This window comes from Danaus plexippus, chromosome Z, assembly GCF_018135715.1.
Source record: "Danaus plexippus chromosome Z, MEX_DaPlex, whole genome shotgun sequence".
Lineage (NCBI taxonomy): Eukaryota > Metazoa > Arthropoda > Insecta > Lepidoptera > Nymphalidae > Danaus > Danaus plexippus.
The window spans coordinates 777,146-792,078 of record NC_083559.1 but is presented as its reverse complement, the minus strand read 5'-3'; the positions used below and the strand labels follow the sequence as shown (position 1 = coordinate 792,078).

Here is a 14,933-nt window from a genome sequence, read left to right as displayed (position 1 = left end):
TTTGTTGTCACTTCTACAAGCTTTTGACATATTGATTTTAATGCGTATATTGTTTTTAGTCGCAAATTTTACAATTTGTCTATGGTTTTTGATAATATAAGGACTATGTTTTTATTAGTTTATTTAATGTACAAAATAATGAGATGAAGTCGAAAATAAAGTAAACTATTAAAATGGTTTAAAAAAAAATTGCAAATACAATTTTAATCAATATCTCACAATGTATAATTATAAAATAACACCTTCATGCCCATTAAGAAAACTTAAAGCTGTCAAATTAGCAAAATGTTTAGATGATGAATACTGTTAAAGTTGTAAAATTGTTTTAAATTAGATCAAAATAAATTTTACTATTATCGATATTACTATAGGGAAAAATCATCGAGTAGTTAAAGATATAATGTTTTATTGTTTCGTTTGTTCTTATTCTGAGAAATAATAAGTAACAATTAAGTTTCAGCATAGCCGAAATTAATTTGAAAGATTTCTTATTATAATAAAAATTATAAATAGTGTATAATCAGGAAAAAGACCAAATATAAAAATTTTATGGTTAACAGACCCACTGCTTTATTCTGTAATAGTAAAAATAGCTTGTATAAAAGGAACGAATTCAAGTCACCAAAAAAACATAATTTACTCTACAAGACAGGTACTTAATAATTATTATAAGTAATTCTGCTGAATAATTCTTGCAGTTTGATCATCTTCTCATTTGATAGTAAGTAGGATGTCTCACTAATTGCCTTAAAATGTTATTTGAAAGTAATAAAATAATTTATTGTAAGCTAAACTGATTTGTCTCAGACAATTTTGTTGATTGTGCGTTCGTCATCTTCACTATTGCAATCATCAATAGGTTATATGCATTAGATTTCGCAGTGAACTCAACGTCACACTTAAAATCATTCAAATTCATTCTGGACGCCAGTAAATTCAAAAAATCTATATATGGTTAAACGTTGCCACTTCATAAATATAGGTAGATATTTCTACAAAATTATAATTAATATATTATTTTTTTTAATTTTTGAAGATCAATAAATACTCTTTTATTGTCAGTTGTCATATTACATCATACATATCAGATTATTTCCGAACGACACGATCTAAACCCGTCATTCTCAAGGGAAACGTATTCCTAGACTACAGTGAATAAAATTGAAGTTGTCTAGTAAATTATATTATATTTTAACTGACTACACTAGTACAAATAAAATACAATAGAAAAGGTATGAATAAAAAACTATTTGTTTATATTGAGTTTATTTTACGACAATTATTATCATGTTTTAAATAACTTACCTCACGTTCCCTACAGATGATTGTTTTTTTTTGGCAAATATTTCAACTCTGAGTCATCTAGATAAGTGGTTATTATATACTTTTACAATCGAAAATCTAATCTAGAATGTTCAAATAATTGTAGGTAATACTTACCATATATTAAGTATTAAAATGTGTTCAAGTGAGTCCAGAACTGTTGGAATGGTAAAATGCAATATTCAAATTTTAACGATGCTATTTAAATCTAACAAAAAGAAAATAATCCTATATTAAACTCTAAATAATATTTAAGTCGTCATTCTCACGTAAGTTCAAACTTAGAAGCAACAAAAAAAAAAAAACAAACTTGTCAACCAATTGTATGTGATTGTGCGAATATGTTTACCCAAACGAACATGACACTAAAAACATTACATAAAAATAATGTTAAGAAAAACACAGTTCAGGATTTCAAACTTAATAAATTGACATTTATGAGGAAATATAGAGAAAATAATTACCGCATGTTCATAATACTATAATAATAATCTTAAATGTGTTAGCATTTTATTAAATACAATGTAATGATTGTAATATTCAAATAGTTATATAAAATTAAGTTTCTAAATACACTTAGAGATTATTCAAGATACATGGTCTCGTCTGACGAATCCTGAAAATAATGTTTGCATATTAATATTGATTCAAAATAAAGATTTTCGATAGTTGACTTATTTAATGAAGACAATGTAAAACAAATATATATGCTTCATGTACTATTGTCTAAGCGCTTCCCACCATAATGATTGTTAGTAAAAGTTAATTACATGTTATTTATTTATTACGTTTTCAAAAAAACTACAAGATAGTTATAAAATCCTCAAGAATACTTAATTTGATCATTTGTATAGATTTGTTACTGCTTGTAAATTTAAAAAAGTATATAATACACTTGTTACTTGTCGTAAAGAGATTGTAGGGATTCAAACCGTATTCCTTAATGTAATTAGTACTATAAACATTACTGAGGTCGTTTTCATCATGAGTTGTATAACCATTATAATATAATAGTCAGCTACTAACCAGATCCTCTTCGTTGTTGTCCAGCACAATGTTGTCTATCTCACGTTCAATCTCTTCGAGGATGTCCATGGAGTCTCTACGTCTGATCTTTTCATCAGAATAGGAAGCTTCATCTGAACTATCTGGATTTCTGTATGAAAAATTCAATTATATGAATACTAACAATATATTAAAAAACATTTTAATGTTATATCAGATTCTGAACTTATCTTTTTTACATTCATTGTGTTATATTCTCACAATCAATAGATTTTCAACAAAAAAGTAACGAAACATCAAAGAATATTTCATAGGTTTATCAATGAAGTTAGATAAGAACAAGATATATATACCTGGGATCTCGTCTCGGACTGTCCTGTAGACTGGAAAGACCTGAAGCACCGGATGGTGGGGTTATGACCCTAGGGTCCCAGGCGCCCATGTGGATAGCGACCAGCCTTTCGTGAGCCATGTCTCGGTCAACATTGCATAAATCAGTGTTCTCTTTGATATGCTCCAACTGATTGTAGTACGGATAACCAAAATGCTTCTGGTAGAACTCCATCGCCAGGGTATCCTGTTAGTAAATAATTTCACCATTTAGTCCAACTCATGCTGCCAGACCTGTTTATATTTATCTATGCATGCTAGCTATAGAATTGACACAAAAACTGTGATATCGGGATGTATTAAAAAACTAAAATTATATTAGTCTCTGCCAAAAAGCCCAGTCTTTTTATAAACTAATTAATGTTTTTTTACTGATAATGTTCCGTGTAGGTCAATGTTAAACCTAAATTGCCACTCTTCAGTGGGAATACTCCAAAATCACATCAGGAGTATATGCCTGAGTACCGTGATATATTGAAAGACTGATGCAAACATGTATGTAGAGTGAGGCTTCTCTTCACTTCACTTCACTGTGCTTCATAGCTCATTCAACACATTGGAACTACAACCTTCTACCAACAAGATTCACCATTGGTACACTGACATCCTTATCGTTAGATCGATGACTTTAAACAAAATCTACTATCATTGTAATCATATAAATGCGACCGGTCACATCTACACGCTGAAATTTCTTTAATAAATTCCCTTTTGTTAGCTGACTGGCATTTTTGGTAAGAAAAAAAAATTCTATTACTTCACTTTGATCACGATTAAATTTTTTTACCAAAGCAGATATATTAATACCTGTATATTTAGCAAACATATGCATTGTCAAACTGCAAATGGATTATTAAAAATTTTCATTCATAAAAATCCAATAATTAATGTATATCTTTTTTATATTACATCTATATTTAGTGACATATTCTTAACACCTTGTAAACTGTCAGTTTAAAAACATTTACACTCTCAAAAACCATGCTATGTAGCGGTTTTTTTTTTATAGACTCGTAATAAAATTATATATTTAGGCATTTAAATCACATATATATCTTTATATCTCTAAACATTTTATATATAGTACATTTACATGGCTCCTAAAAACTATTCTTACATATAACACTTAAGAAGCTTAATCAATTTAAACCTTATATAAATGTAGTTATTTATATGTATTATGTTATATAACATATATATATCTGACCATGTATTCCGGGAACAGGTTGTCGTATTTGTTGGGATCAGCCAAGGCCTGACCGCACTTGGGATTGGTCATAGAGACGGAATCCCTCCAACGTTTGAGGACATCGCTCATCATTGAAGGATAGTATGACCTGGAATGTACGAGACATGATTAACAGACAGGCCATATTTAACGGAAATATTGTTATGAGGTTTGTGTATACTGACAAGAAGCACAGCGAGATAATTCTTTCATAATAAGTTGCGGACCAACGGGTCGATATGATTATTTTATTTGATGATAATTGAGCAAAAATCTATATATGAGTAAATTTTAAGAACTTAGGCTATAGACTTGATATATATTTTATTCACCTGCAGAAGAACGCAGCCTCTGGTAGTTTGTTTCGTTTGAGAAGCAGCGCGAGACAAGAGTCCAGGTCATTCAGAGTAAGATAGGATGTGAAGGCTATGTTATCTTCACCGGCCAGATCGGACATATGAGCCACCTCTTCCAGCAACTCACGATCGCCTGTTGAATTATTGAACACCAGTCTTATTATTGAATTAAAGTGTTATTGTTGTACTTCGTCCCAGCAAGAAGACTAAGGGGGCCCGTACATCTACAACAATTTTGCACAATGTTTTTACTGTGCAATAATATTGATTGCCCTCTTTGCTTGATTAGCAATAAGATTGACAAACCATTCACATGTCTGAACTGATCACTGACCACAACCGCTCACAACAGTGAACTGAAAAATATTGCGCAATTCTAACCCTGCACAGTACAGAACATACATAATGCGCATTAAAATTTAAGCTCGCTCAGATTTCTATTCAATCATTGCGCAATTTTTCAATATTGTCCCTACACTGCTAGTAATATTGCACAATCAACTATATTGTGCAATATTATCGTACATGTAAGGGCCGCCTAAGAAAGGATAACAATTTTAAGTTAATATATACCAGTGCTGACGGAGAATAGTAGCAGGGCGCTGTAGTCGCGGGCCTTCTGGTAGCAGAACTTGGTGAGATCAGTGTCTGCAGCTGCTGCAGCTGCTGCTCCCAATCTGGACCACCTGGCAGCTGAAGGCCTCGAGGGCTGGTTGTCCTCGCGGCCCTCGGCCTTATCTGACTCCTCTGCCAACTGGCTGGCCTTCTTCAGCTCGCCCAGCGACAGGGCCAGCTCGAACTGGTGTTCGGGCTCCGTTGACACAGCCAGAGCTTGTTGTTTGAAGCCCTGTACATAAATTATGATGGTTATATATGGGTTTTACGATTATAATAATGTACGAGGGGTGATCAATAAGTAATGATAATCGAGTATTTCTAGAACGCACAAAACCCCAAATTATTTTTTTTTCTGCTTGCTTATTTATCCACTAGTTCAGCTTCAAAATATTGTATAAATAGGACACCATTACCGGAAGATACATTCATTTGAATACGAACTGTCGAAGAGAAAACATCAAAATGGAGAAAAATGAAATAAGAGCTGTCATCAAGTACCTCTGCCTGAAAAAAATGTCTACCAAAGACATACACAGCGACTTAGAGGAAACATTGGGGGAGTCTGCTCCTCCATATTCCACAGTCGCACGCTGGGCAAAGGAATTTAAGCTGGGCAGAACCTCCACTGAAGATGAACATCGCGAAGGACGCCCTTCCACGTCCCTTACTGGAGAAAACGTAAAAAAAGTGGAAGATATCGTGTTGGCCGATCGAAGGGTGACCGTAAGGCATGTAGCTGAGGTCACAGGGATCTCCTATGGCAGCGTTCAAAAAATCATTGTCAACGAAATGCATATGAAAAAGGTCTCTGCGCGTTGGGTGCCGAGAATGTTAACCGACGAGCAAAAAAAGAAACGAGTCGACATTTCGAGGGTGAATCTTCAAAAGTTCCAGGCCGATAAGGAAAATTTTTTGTCGCGTTTTGTGACCATGGACGAGACCTGGATCCACCACTTTGATCCCGAAACCAAACAACAATCAATGACTTGGAAACGAGCTTCCTCACCAACGCCGAAGAAATTCAAAGTGTCAAGTTCAGCGGGAAAGGTTATGGCGTCTGTTTTCTGGGATGCAGAAGGAATTATTATGGTGGAATATTTGGAAAAGGGGGCCAATATAACAGGCTCTTACTACGCAGACCAAATAAGAAGATTGCGAGAGGCTATTAAGTCAAAAAGATGCGGTAAACTGCGCGCTAGAGTGCTGTTTCACCAAGACAACGCCCCGGCTCACAAAGCCGCAGTTGCGATGGCTGCCATTGAAGAAATGGGGTTCGAACTGCTCGAACACCCTCCCTATTCGCCAGATCTAGCTCCCAGTGACTTCTACCTCTTTCCTCGGCTCAAAGAACATCTCCGGGACAACAAATTTGAGGACAATAGTGAAGTGATGGCCGCAGTAGAGGCATTTTTGGAGGGTCAAGACAAAGAATTTTTTTCTAAGGGAATCATGGGCTTAGAAAAAAGATACACTAAATGTATTAACTTGTTAGGAGACTATGTTGGAAAATAAAATACTTTTTTTTATCTAATAGTCCTGTTTCATATTGATTATCATTACTTATTGATCACCCCTCGTATATAGCCATACAAATAACGCCAGATCCTTAATATATTTGTCTAAAAATCGTCTAACTGAAAACTGCTGACGGTATTCTTAAAAAAATAATCTAATCATGGGGTGTTTGAAAATTGTACCAAATCTCATGATCTCGAAGTTTTTGGCCACTATATGACTAAATTTACAGGACCTGTTGTTTTAATTTTACAGGATACTTTCTGCTTGATATTCAAATTCCTTAGAGGACATCATCTTTCTCACCGGGTTGCTACCCGGCTATATGCTTATAAGCATACCTGTTTCTCGAGAAAATGTGCGACCCTGGTGCGATGATCGTGAGGTATGGTCGGCAGGACGCGATCAGCTGTTTCGAAGTCACCTCTCATCACCGCCGTCTGATACTCCAGAACCGGCAGCAGGAGGGAATACGACACTATGTTCAACTCCTTGTCGTTTAGGTACAGCCTGGTGGAAGAAATCAATATTCGTTTAAAGAATTAAACATATATACGTAGCGACATCTATGTGTGACTTGCATAAAACTTTCATGACGCGTTCGTTATGAACTTACAGTCAGTCTATTGTTAAATATAACGTATACCTTATCCTAATGTCTGAGCTATAATATTTGTTGAGTTTTATCGGTATCTGTTCACTATACATACACAAACGTTGACAAAGTTTTGTCTGTGCGTCTGTTCACTATCTACCTGTTTTCTTTAGCGACGTATCCCAGGATATACATCGTGTGGTCCAAGTGCGCTATGGTCACAATCTCACCGCCGACGTAATAGTTGATTCTGTTCAACGAGTTGGTGTATATGAAGCAGTCGCCTACCCACAAGCCCGTCTTCACCGACTCATTTACTTCACCCACAACCTAAGATAACAATAAAACACATTATTCTCATATATTTAAATATTAATCAATTGAAATGAAATTATTTATAATTATAATTTAGAGGATCTTGAGTTACACGTTTCGTATAAATTTATCAACAATGTTGCGTTTGAGTAGCTTTAACTGCTAAACTACCGTCAAGTGACGTCATATATTCGCTTAACCGAAACCCCTACTATCAATTACATCCTCACCTCGAAAGCATCCTCGATGCCGTCCTCGGTTACGTTAGTATTATTTTCTCTGGATTTAGCTACGACAGAAGCGTTGTACTTCAGCACGTAGTAGGCCTCCTCGCTGGCCAGACACACTAGGCTTCCGCTCTCAGACCAGAAAACATGACGAGGCTGAATCTCGATACTGTGACAAAGTGAAAATTACACTTACAATTCTGACTAATTGTAGGGGTGATAGTGATGTTCTCTAATTTATCGGTTTATCATTCGCGATTTTTATACTGTCTTTTTAATAAATACATTAATGATTTCGCAATGTAATATATAAACTTTATAATCATATGTAAATTTATTATTTTTATGGACCTGTTTTAATGTGTCGCTAGCAGTAACAAAAATATTTTTTTTATAAAATCTATAAAAAATCTTTCTCTACGCACTAGTATAGAGAATGGTAAATAAATTAAAGATTTTACTGAATATTCTCAACGAAACAATGGCACTCAATTACACACAAGTAACATGATTGCTTACTGAATAAAAAAAATTCAGTAGTTTTGAGCGAACGAAGAACATACATACAGAAATTCGCATTTAATAACATAATATTGATAATATTGCTAAGCATTCGCAGAGATTTCGCTACAGAAAGTTCATTCTAACAAAGCATTTATCATTCCAAAATGGTCTTTTATGATTCTCACAAACAGCAGTCAATCAATATATATATATATGAGAAAATGTTTCTTTAACACTTTTATTATAAATCACGTATTTTGTTATTTTTCACCAATCCCGAGTCTCAAATCAAGGATTAATGTGAATAACATTTACAAAATACAAAAAAAAAATTCGCACACAACCATCACATAGTAAAAAGAAAAAATTATTTTAACATATTTATATATCGATTTTTTTTTTATTTTTATCATAATAATTATAACTTTAATTTATTTTTATATCAGGAGGTAATATAATAAATTGCATATAAAAAAATCCTGTTCTATTTTCAAAATACAAAATCGCATTTTTTTTTTAATTCTTAAGACATTTCATATAAATAGCATGTCGACGTCGCTTTGCCAAATATAAGATTATGATTGAAACTGGTGAAGCCATTTTAAATTATATGCCTTGCTTTATAACACACTTCTAGCCATTGCAATCATGACAAAAAAAATTGCATTGCAAAATAATATCTTATTAAATATATACGAGTACATGATAAGAAAAACTTTAAAAAGCTAACCTTAGTATTAATTTAAAAAAAATATAAATATTTTTAGATAATATGACTTTGTAATAAAAATAATAACAATTTAATCGAGGATCATAGATAAAAAATATGGGATATATTAAATATGCTATAATATTATAATTCAAATATAATCTGTTATTGAGGGTAGTTCTAATGTACATAGATAATCAATAATAAATTACCGTCTAATGAGCTCCAATTGTTCCCAGTCGTAGAACGAGAAGGCCATGCCACTGATGGACTTAACGCCCAGCATGAATCCACCGAAGATACCTGAAGAATAAGAACAACACAATTAAGAGACGAAACCTCTCATCATTCCATGGAATGATGAGAGCACCGTGAGGGTGCCGGAGAGGAGCTTCAAAAGTGCCTGGGACTTGCGACCAAGTGTAGGTTTAGGGACCCTAGCTAACGCGCGTTAAACGCTCACCTCCACCGTGCAAACTCCTCTCTCTATCTGACCAAATTTGAAAAAACCTACTAGGGCTGCCTTTAACGTACATAATAGAAAATATATAACCAAAAATCCATCAAGTGTGGCAGGCTTTGAACCTGGAACCTCTGGAAGTTTGTATTCCAGTTGTAAAACCAAAACAATATATCATTTAAGAGATTACTCAGAGAAATAAATGTTCTATATACCTTCAGCGCCATATTCAGGTTTAAAGCTCTTCCTCTCCTTGAAGTTCTTAAAGACTTTCACTGTGCTAGAATTCTCCAGTGTAGCGTACTCCGAGCTATCCAAAGCCCACACAAACTCCTGGGCTGTTCCGAAGGCCTTATTCCTCAAGGCCATGGCTGTGTATATTATGTATTCCCCATCACCGCACACAACCACGAAACGTCCGTTTGGATTGTGGGCTATCGTCTGGGGATATATCTCACAGGAACCCATATCTTTAGCAACCACTGGGACCCGTTCGCCATCTTTTATATCTGTACCTGTGACAGGTTATATACATATTTATATATAATATAAATATTTGCCAATTGCAAACAATGACAGACTGTTTGGAATGTTAGGGACATTAGGTCCGACTCAATATAACTTTAAATACAACCTTTTTGTTATATAATCAAAGCAAATATATGCTAACGTTTCTGTAATAGTGATTTGTATATCTTACTTGTAGTTTGTGAAATACATAAAAATGGTTACAGTTAATCCAAAAAATTTAATTATATTTCTTAATGATAATAGAAATGATTTTCTTTTCATCCATTTACCTTCGGGTAGAGCTTTCAAATTAACTTGCTGCATATCAGAATGCTTGGCCCAAATTATTTTCCCACCGTTCACATCCATGGATATAGCGGGCTCTTCTCTTCCAACTTTGATCATTATGGTACCTTCGTCATATCTGCCAACCAAAAAAAAAACATTACACAACCAAAAACAATAAATAAATCTATATGTTAAGTTTTGAAATAATTTGTACACAGATAAGGTATAAATATTGGTAATTTAAATTAAGGCACTATACACCAATAAATGAATATATAATAAAAAATGCAAGTTTTGACATTTATAATCTAAATGTTAAGATTTACAGTAGCTTGTACACAGATAAAATATAAATGTTGATAGTGAAATTCTCACCCGATAGCCACATTGTTGGATCTGTGGAGTGATGATAAAGTCCATACTCTTTCAAAGCCGTAGTTTAGGGCCGCTTCCAGTCTGTATGTCCCGGCGTGCCAGATCCTCACGGTGCCGTCCTCGGAGCCCGTAAGCAGGATGGGAAGTTCCGGGTGGAAGGAAACCGCTGTGACATTCTGGGCGTGACCTTGAGAAGCAAAATTGTTATAAGACTTGCTTGACAGTGTATTCTAGTAGATATTCTGGTAGATATTTCTAATTAGGAAAAACTTCTCTTTAAAACCTTACATAAAAATATAGATATGTACTTACTTTCTAGCGTCTGAACACATGTCTTGTTCTGGTAATCCCATATCTTGACAAGACGGTCATCGGCACCGCTGATGAGGTAGGGCTTTTCACCACCGTGGTAGTAATCCACACAGTTGACACCCTTCTCGTGACCTTCCAATGTGAAGTTTGAGATTGATGAACCGAGCTGCCAAACCTATTTAGAAACATATATAAACTCCCAGTGTACTGTGTAACTAATTTCACAAATATACAACCTGTATACAAATAATGAAAAAAAAAAATTAATATGTTTTGGTGATCTATGATAAAGTATTTACTTTCTATCCCTGAGATACATGTTTCTTCCCAGTTTTTTGATACAATAGAATAAAAAAATTTAAGAATATATCTTAAGATAGCAATAAAATTTATAATTGCTATCTGATGTCTTCAGGAGTTGACTATTTCTTATTTAACAGCTTTCAGTTTGTGAACCTAAGTTTAATTCAAAACTTATCAATATAAAGAAGATCATAGAAGTGTTATTGGTTACCTTAACAGTGGTATCGAGACTTGCGCTGGCAAATGTATTGTTATCTTTAGGGTTGATAACAATTTGCATCACGTAATGGGTGTGGCCCTCGAACACTTGCTGGCAAGCCCAGTTACGGTCCCAGTTCCACAGCTTGATGAGGAGATCGTCTAAACACAAAACAAGTTAACAAATATATACATATATAAAACGCCTTACCTTTTTGGATAGAAAACAAATTTTCATATATTGCAAACCATGAATTAGTTGTAATTAAAACAATGACATGATAGAATAATTTAAAATACATCCAATGGTGATGTTATAAAATTAATTGATAAGACAATAACATACAAATGGCTTAAAATTCTATTGATAACAGAAATGTTTTCAATAGGTTGTATCGGTGATAGTAAAATGTAGTTAAAAAAATTTATATGAAATCTAATACGTAATTATTAAAACAACTTTCTGTATGGAGATAAAAATATATTTAGTAGCCTCTTACCGCTGCTTGTCAGTATGTAAGGCTGTGTGGGATGTATGATGATGCATCTTATGTAGTCCGAGTGAGCCTCAAAGTTGTGCACCCTTTCTAGAGTATTGTAATTAAACACTCTGATCTGCATATCGTCAGATCCTGTCACGACCCAGTTCTTCCGCATCACGAATTTAGCAGCCCTCACCGGTAAGTCGCACACCTACAGTAATATAACACATTGACAAAGCACTACTTACACACATACAGACAGTCTCACCAGATAGCAAGACTGACGTTCGATACGAGCCAATATTTAAGCCATTACAATTTACTATTTAAAACAAACTTATCACATCGTATATATTGGAGTCACAAGCACATGTAATTATACACATGGTTTCCACTTGAGGTTCTCATAAAAGATATTTAAAAGACAAAAGATGATCAAACCACCGAAAGGATTTTGCTTCTTCAGCCTTACAGAGTGCTGTAACATATTATTCTCTCAATGTTAGAATTTCTTGTTTAAATTGCAATTTTTTTTTTATTTCTATAACAAGATATACTTTGTAAAATTTTACATTAATTTCTTTCAGAAACACAGGAACAGCTGAGGCCTGATACACACATTATTTCGCTCCGTGTGCGCACCGGAACTATTTAATAATAATATCGTCTACATATTTAAAATTAAGATAATAAATGATGACTTATGCTGGTGGTGATCAGATTAAGGTACTTATTGAGTAAAACCGTCACATTATGTAAGAAATTGCAAGAGGTATGCATCTTATATCATGGATACTAGGCAGGTGGACTTAATACCAAAGAAAATCACTTAAACTTTCACAATAAACATGTTAAGAGATGAATTGGATCAGAAGAAAATTAATGCTGATTTGGTGGAATTAAAATCGATTTTAGTACTTGGTATCCAGTTGTTCTCATAGCAGATTAACATTCATATAACCTCATATAAATTACCAATTATTGACAACTAGGAATAACAAAGCGATGGAGAGAACTAGGAAAACTAGCCAGAGTAGGCAAATACTGAACAGATTTGAATAAAGTGCAGGGAACCTCTTGAATGAGGCAACACCTTCGAAATTATTGTATCTTGGTTCGGGACTGGTGTTGCATTCTTTATATTAGCCCACCGTTTAATCATCAGACTAACATCTATTAGTTACTAACAAGACTTTATACTGGTAAAGATCAATGTCGACAATGACTTCAAATTCAATTAGTTGGGTCTTTTCACTGGTAAGAACTAGCCGCTCGATGCACACAGAGTTATGAAGTTAAAATAGATAAGTTCAAAATTCATCAAACAGAATATATGATAGTTAACTGAATTAAGTATGTTTATGCACAAAATCTATGGACTTATAATCCATCTCGGACACTGAAATAACTATCTTGCCAATCCAATTCAAAGTAAAATTATATTGCCATGCAAAATAAAATCAGTTTTGCAATTAATTGGAGCAATCAAGAGCTACTTTGGTTTGTGATAGCTTTATTGTATCACAAAAAGGTCTCAATAAGACCAATAAGAATTTAAAAAACTATTAAAATAAGCATAATATCTTACCTCGAATCTTTTGATCTGTGTATGTGTTTCATAGTTCCATATATTGACGTCGCCGCTGTACAGCGAACAAAGCAGCCACGGTTCTGTTGGGTGCTGGTCGACGCACTTGACGCGATCAGATCGCGCTGTCAGCTTCCTCTTGATTTCCAATCTTAACGGCTTTTGTAACATCGTAATAAACGAAATTAACACACCTCAAAATTCTAGTAAAACTTATCTATATAACTATCACGGGAAGCCGACATATGAATGGTGACATACTACCAAATCATCAGTATCTACGTGGACAAAAGTTCGTCTAGTAATAAAAGTACAAGTTAACACACGGTTTCATTTATATAAGAGCATAAAGGACATATCTTACCATTTTTAATAGTTAAAACATGAAAATTTTCACGCAATATACACTTAACCGTGGTACTTTGACAGGGTGGGTGGACGTGTCACTTTATTTTTTTTTTCTGATGCCAAACAAATCGAATACACGTACGAATTTCCGAAACATTAACCAATAATGGACAGAACAATGTTACTAGCTATTATATTCATAAAATAATGGCTGATGAAGTATATTATATAATTTTCAAATATTTCATATTCTAAGATTATATTTTCGTGGATTATACATTAATTAAATTGTTTAAACATAACATATACAATAATAAAATGTAAAACATCTCTATAGATAGTCTACAATATTAGTATTAATTTGTTTGAAATTTGTAAATAATAAATACTAGAAGTCTGTTTTAGACATTATCAGTACCCAAAACACTGAAACTAAATTTCAACATTACGTTTCAGTCAGAAATTATAAAAATGACATTAAAAAATTAAGTATTAAGTCAGTACTGTTTTATATATATATATATATATATTTTAACTAAAATAAATAACATGACTCCTTAAACGGGTCAGTGTATTCCAAAACAGCTCTCTCAGATCGATATGTAGCAATTTCATTGCGCTTGCGTCAATTTATTTTTATTCATATTACAATAGTAATTTAAAATGTTCTGTAACTGCTCATATTATATATCGCCATGTTTCATAGCGTGTTGTGAAAACATGATGCAATATAATTAAGCATATCGTGATTGGTGTGCTCATTGGCCATTTCATGTCAAACTGTATAAACATGATTTGTTTAAGCATTAATTTCTCAGAAGTCGAATGATTTTGTCTCAGGCCTATTGCAATTACTAAAAAAAAAAATCTAAAAGAAGTCACGTAACCAAATTTGTAAATAAAAAAAAATGCTTTAAGTATTAATTTACATTACTCAATAATTTAATATGAATCCCAGCTTAAGGCATTTATTACTTAAACTCTATATGGTCGGTCCTATTTATTATTCATACATTTGTTATTTTATATTCAAATATGAAATTATTACAGGTTCCTAATGTTGAAGTAACGTTGTTGCACAACATAAAAGAAACAGGTTATAATTTGTCTAAATATCGTAAGGATTACATATAAATTAATAGCTTCCATGGCTTTAGAACAGATATATTACTATATTTATAATTTTTTTATCATCAATACAATACTTTATTTCATGAAAATTTAATGTCAAATATTTTATTAATGAAACCTCTGTATGTGGCTGTAAATTTTAGCTTGTATATA

General features: G+C 33.3%; 1 protein-coding gene across 1 annotated transcript; it reads right to left on the bottom strand.

The window, feature by feature from the left end:
- Nucleotides 1-1,249: 1,249 nt before the first annotated feature.
- Nucleotides 1,250-13,808, bottom strand: LOC116777168 (coatomer subunit beta'). The gene is made up of 18 exons (XM_032670560.2): nt 13,666-13,808; nt 13,302-13,460; nt 11,732-11,924; nt 11,245-11,393; nt 10,731-10,905; nt 10,419-10,605; nt 10,046-10,179; nt 9,461-9,760; nt 8,998-9,088; nt 7,576-7,741; nt 7,191-7,360; nt 6,777-6,945; nt 4,876-5,149; nt 4,279-4,435; nt 3,926-4,055; nt 2,682-2,905; nt 2,350-2,479; nt 1,250-1,939 (listed from the first exon to the last, which is right to left on the bottom strand). Exons 1-18 carry the CDS (start codon nt 13,666-13,668, stop codon nt 1,907-1,909), a joined length of 2,844 nt encoding a protein of 947 aa, XP_032526451.2. The 5' UTR covers nt 13,669-13,808; the 3' UTR covers nt 1,250-1,906.
- Between the last annotated feature and the right edge of the window lie 1,125 nt (nt 13,809-14,933).

Excerpts from the sequence above, each read along its gene's own strand:
- LOC116777168 (XM_032670560.2), bottom strand. Across the intron at positions 2,480-2,681 it reads AGTCCGAGACGAGATCCCAG|AAATCCAGATAGTTCAGATG; the intron begins GTATATATATCT and ends TTTTTCATACAG. Across the intron at positions 1,940-2,349 it reads ACAACAACGAAGAGGATCTG|GATTCGTCAGACGAGACCAT; the intron begins GTTAGTAGCTGA and ends CATTATTTTCAG.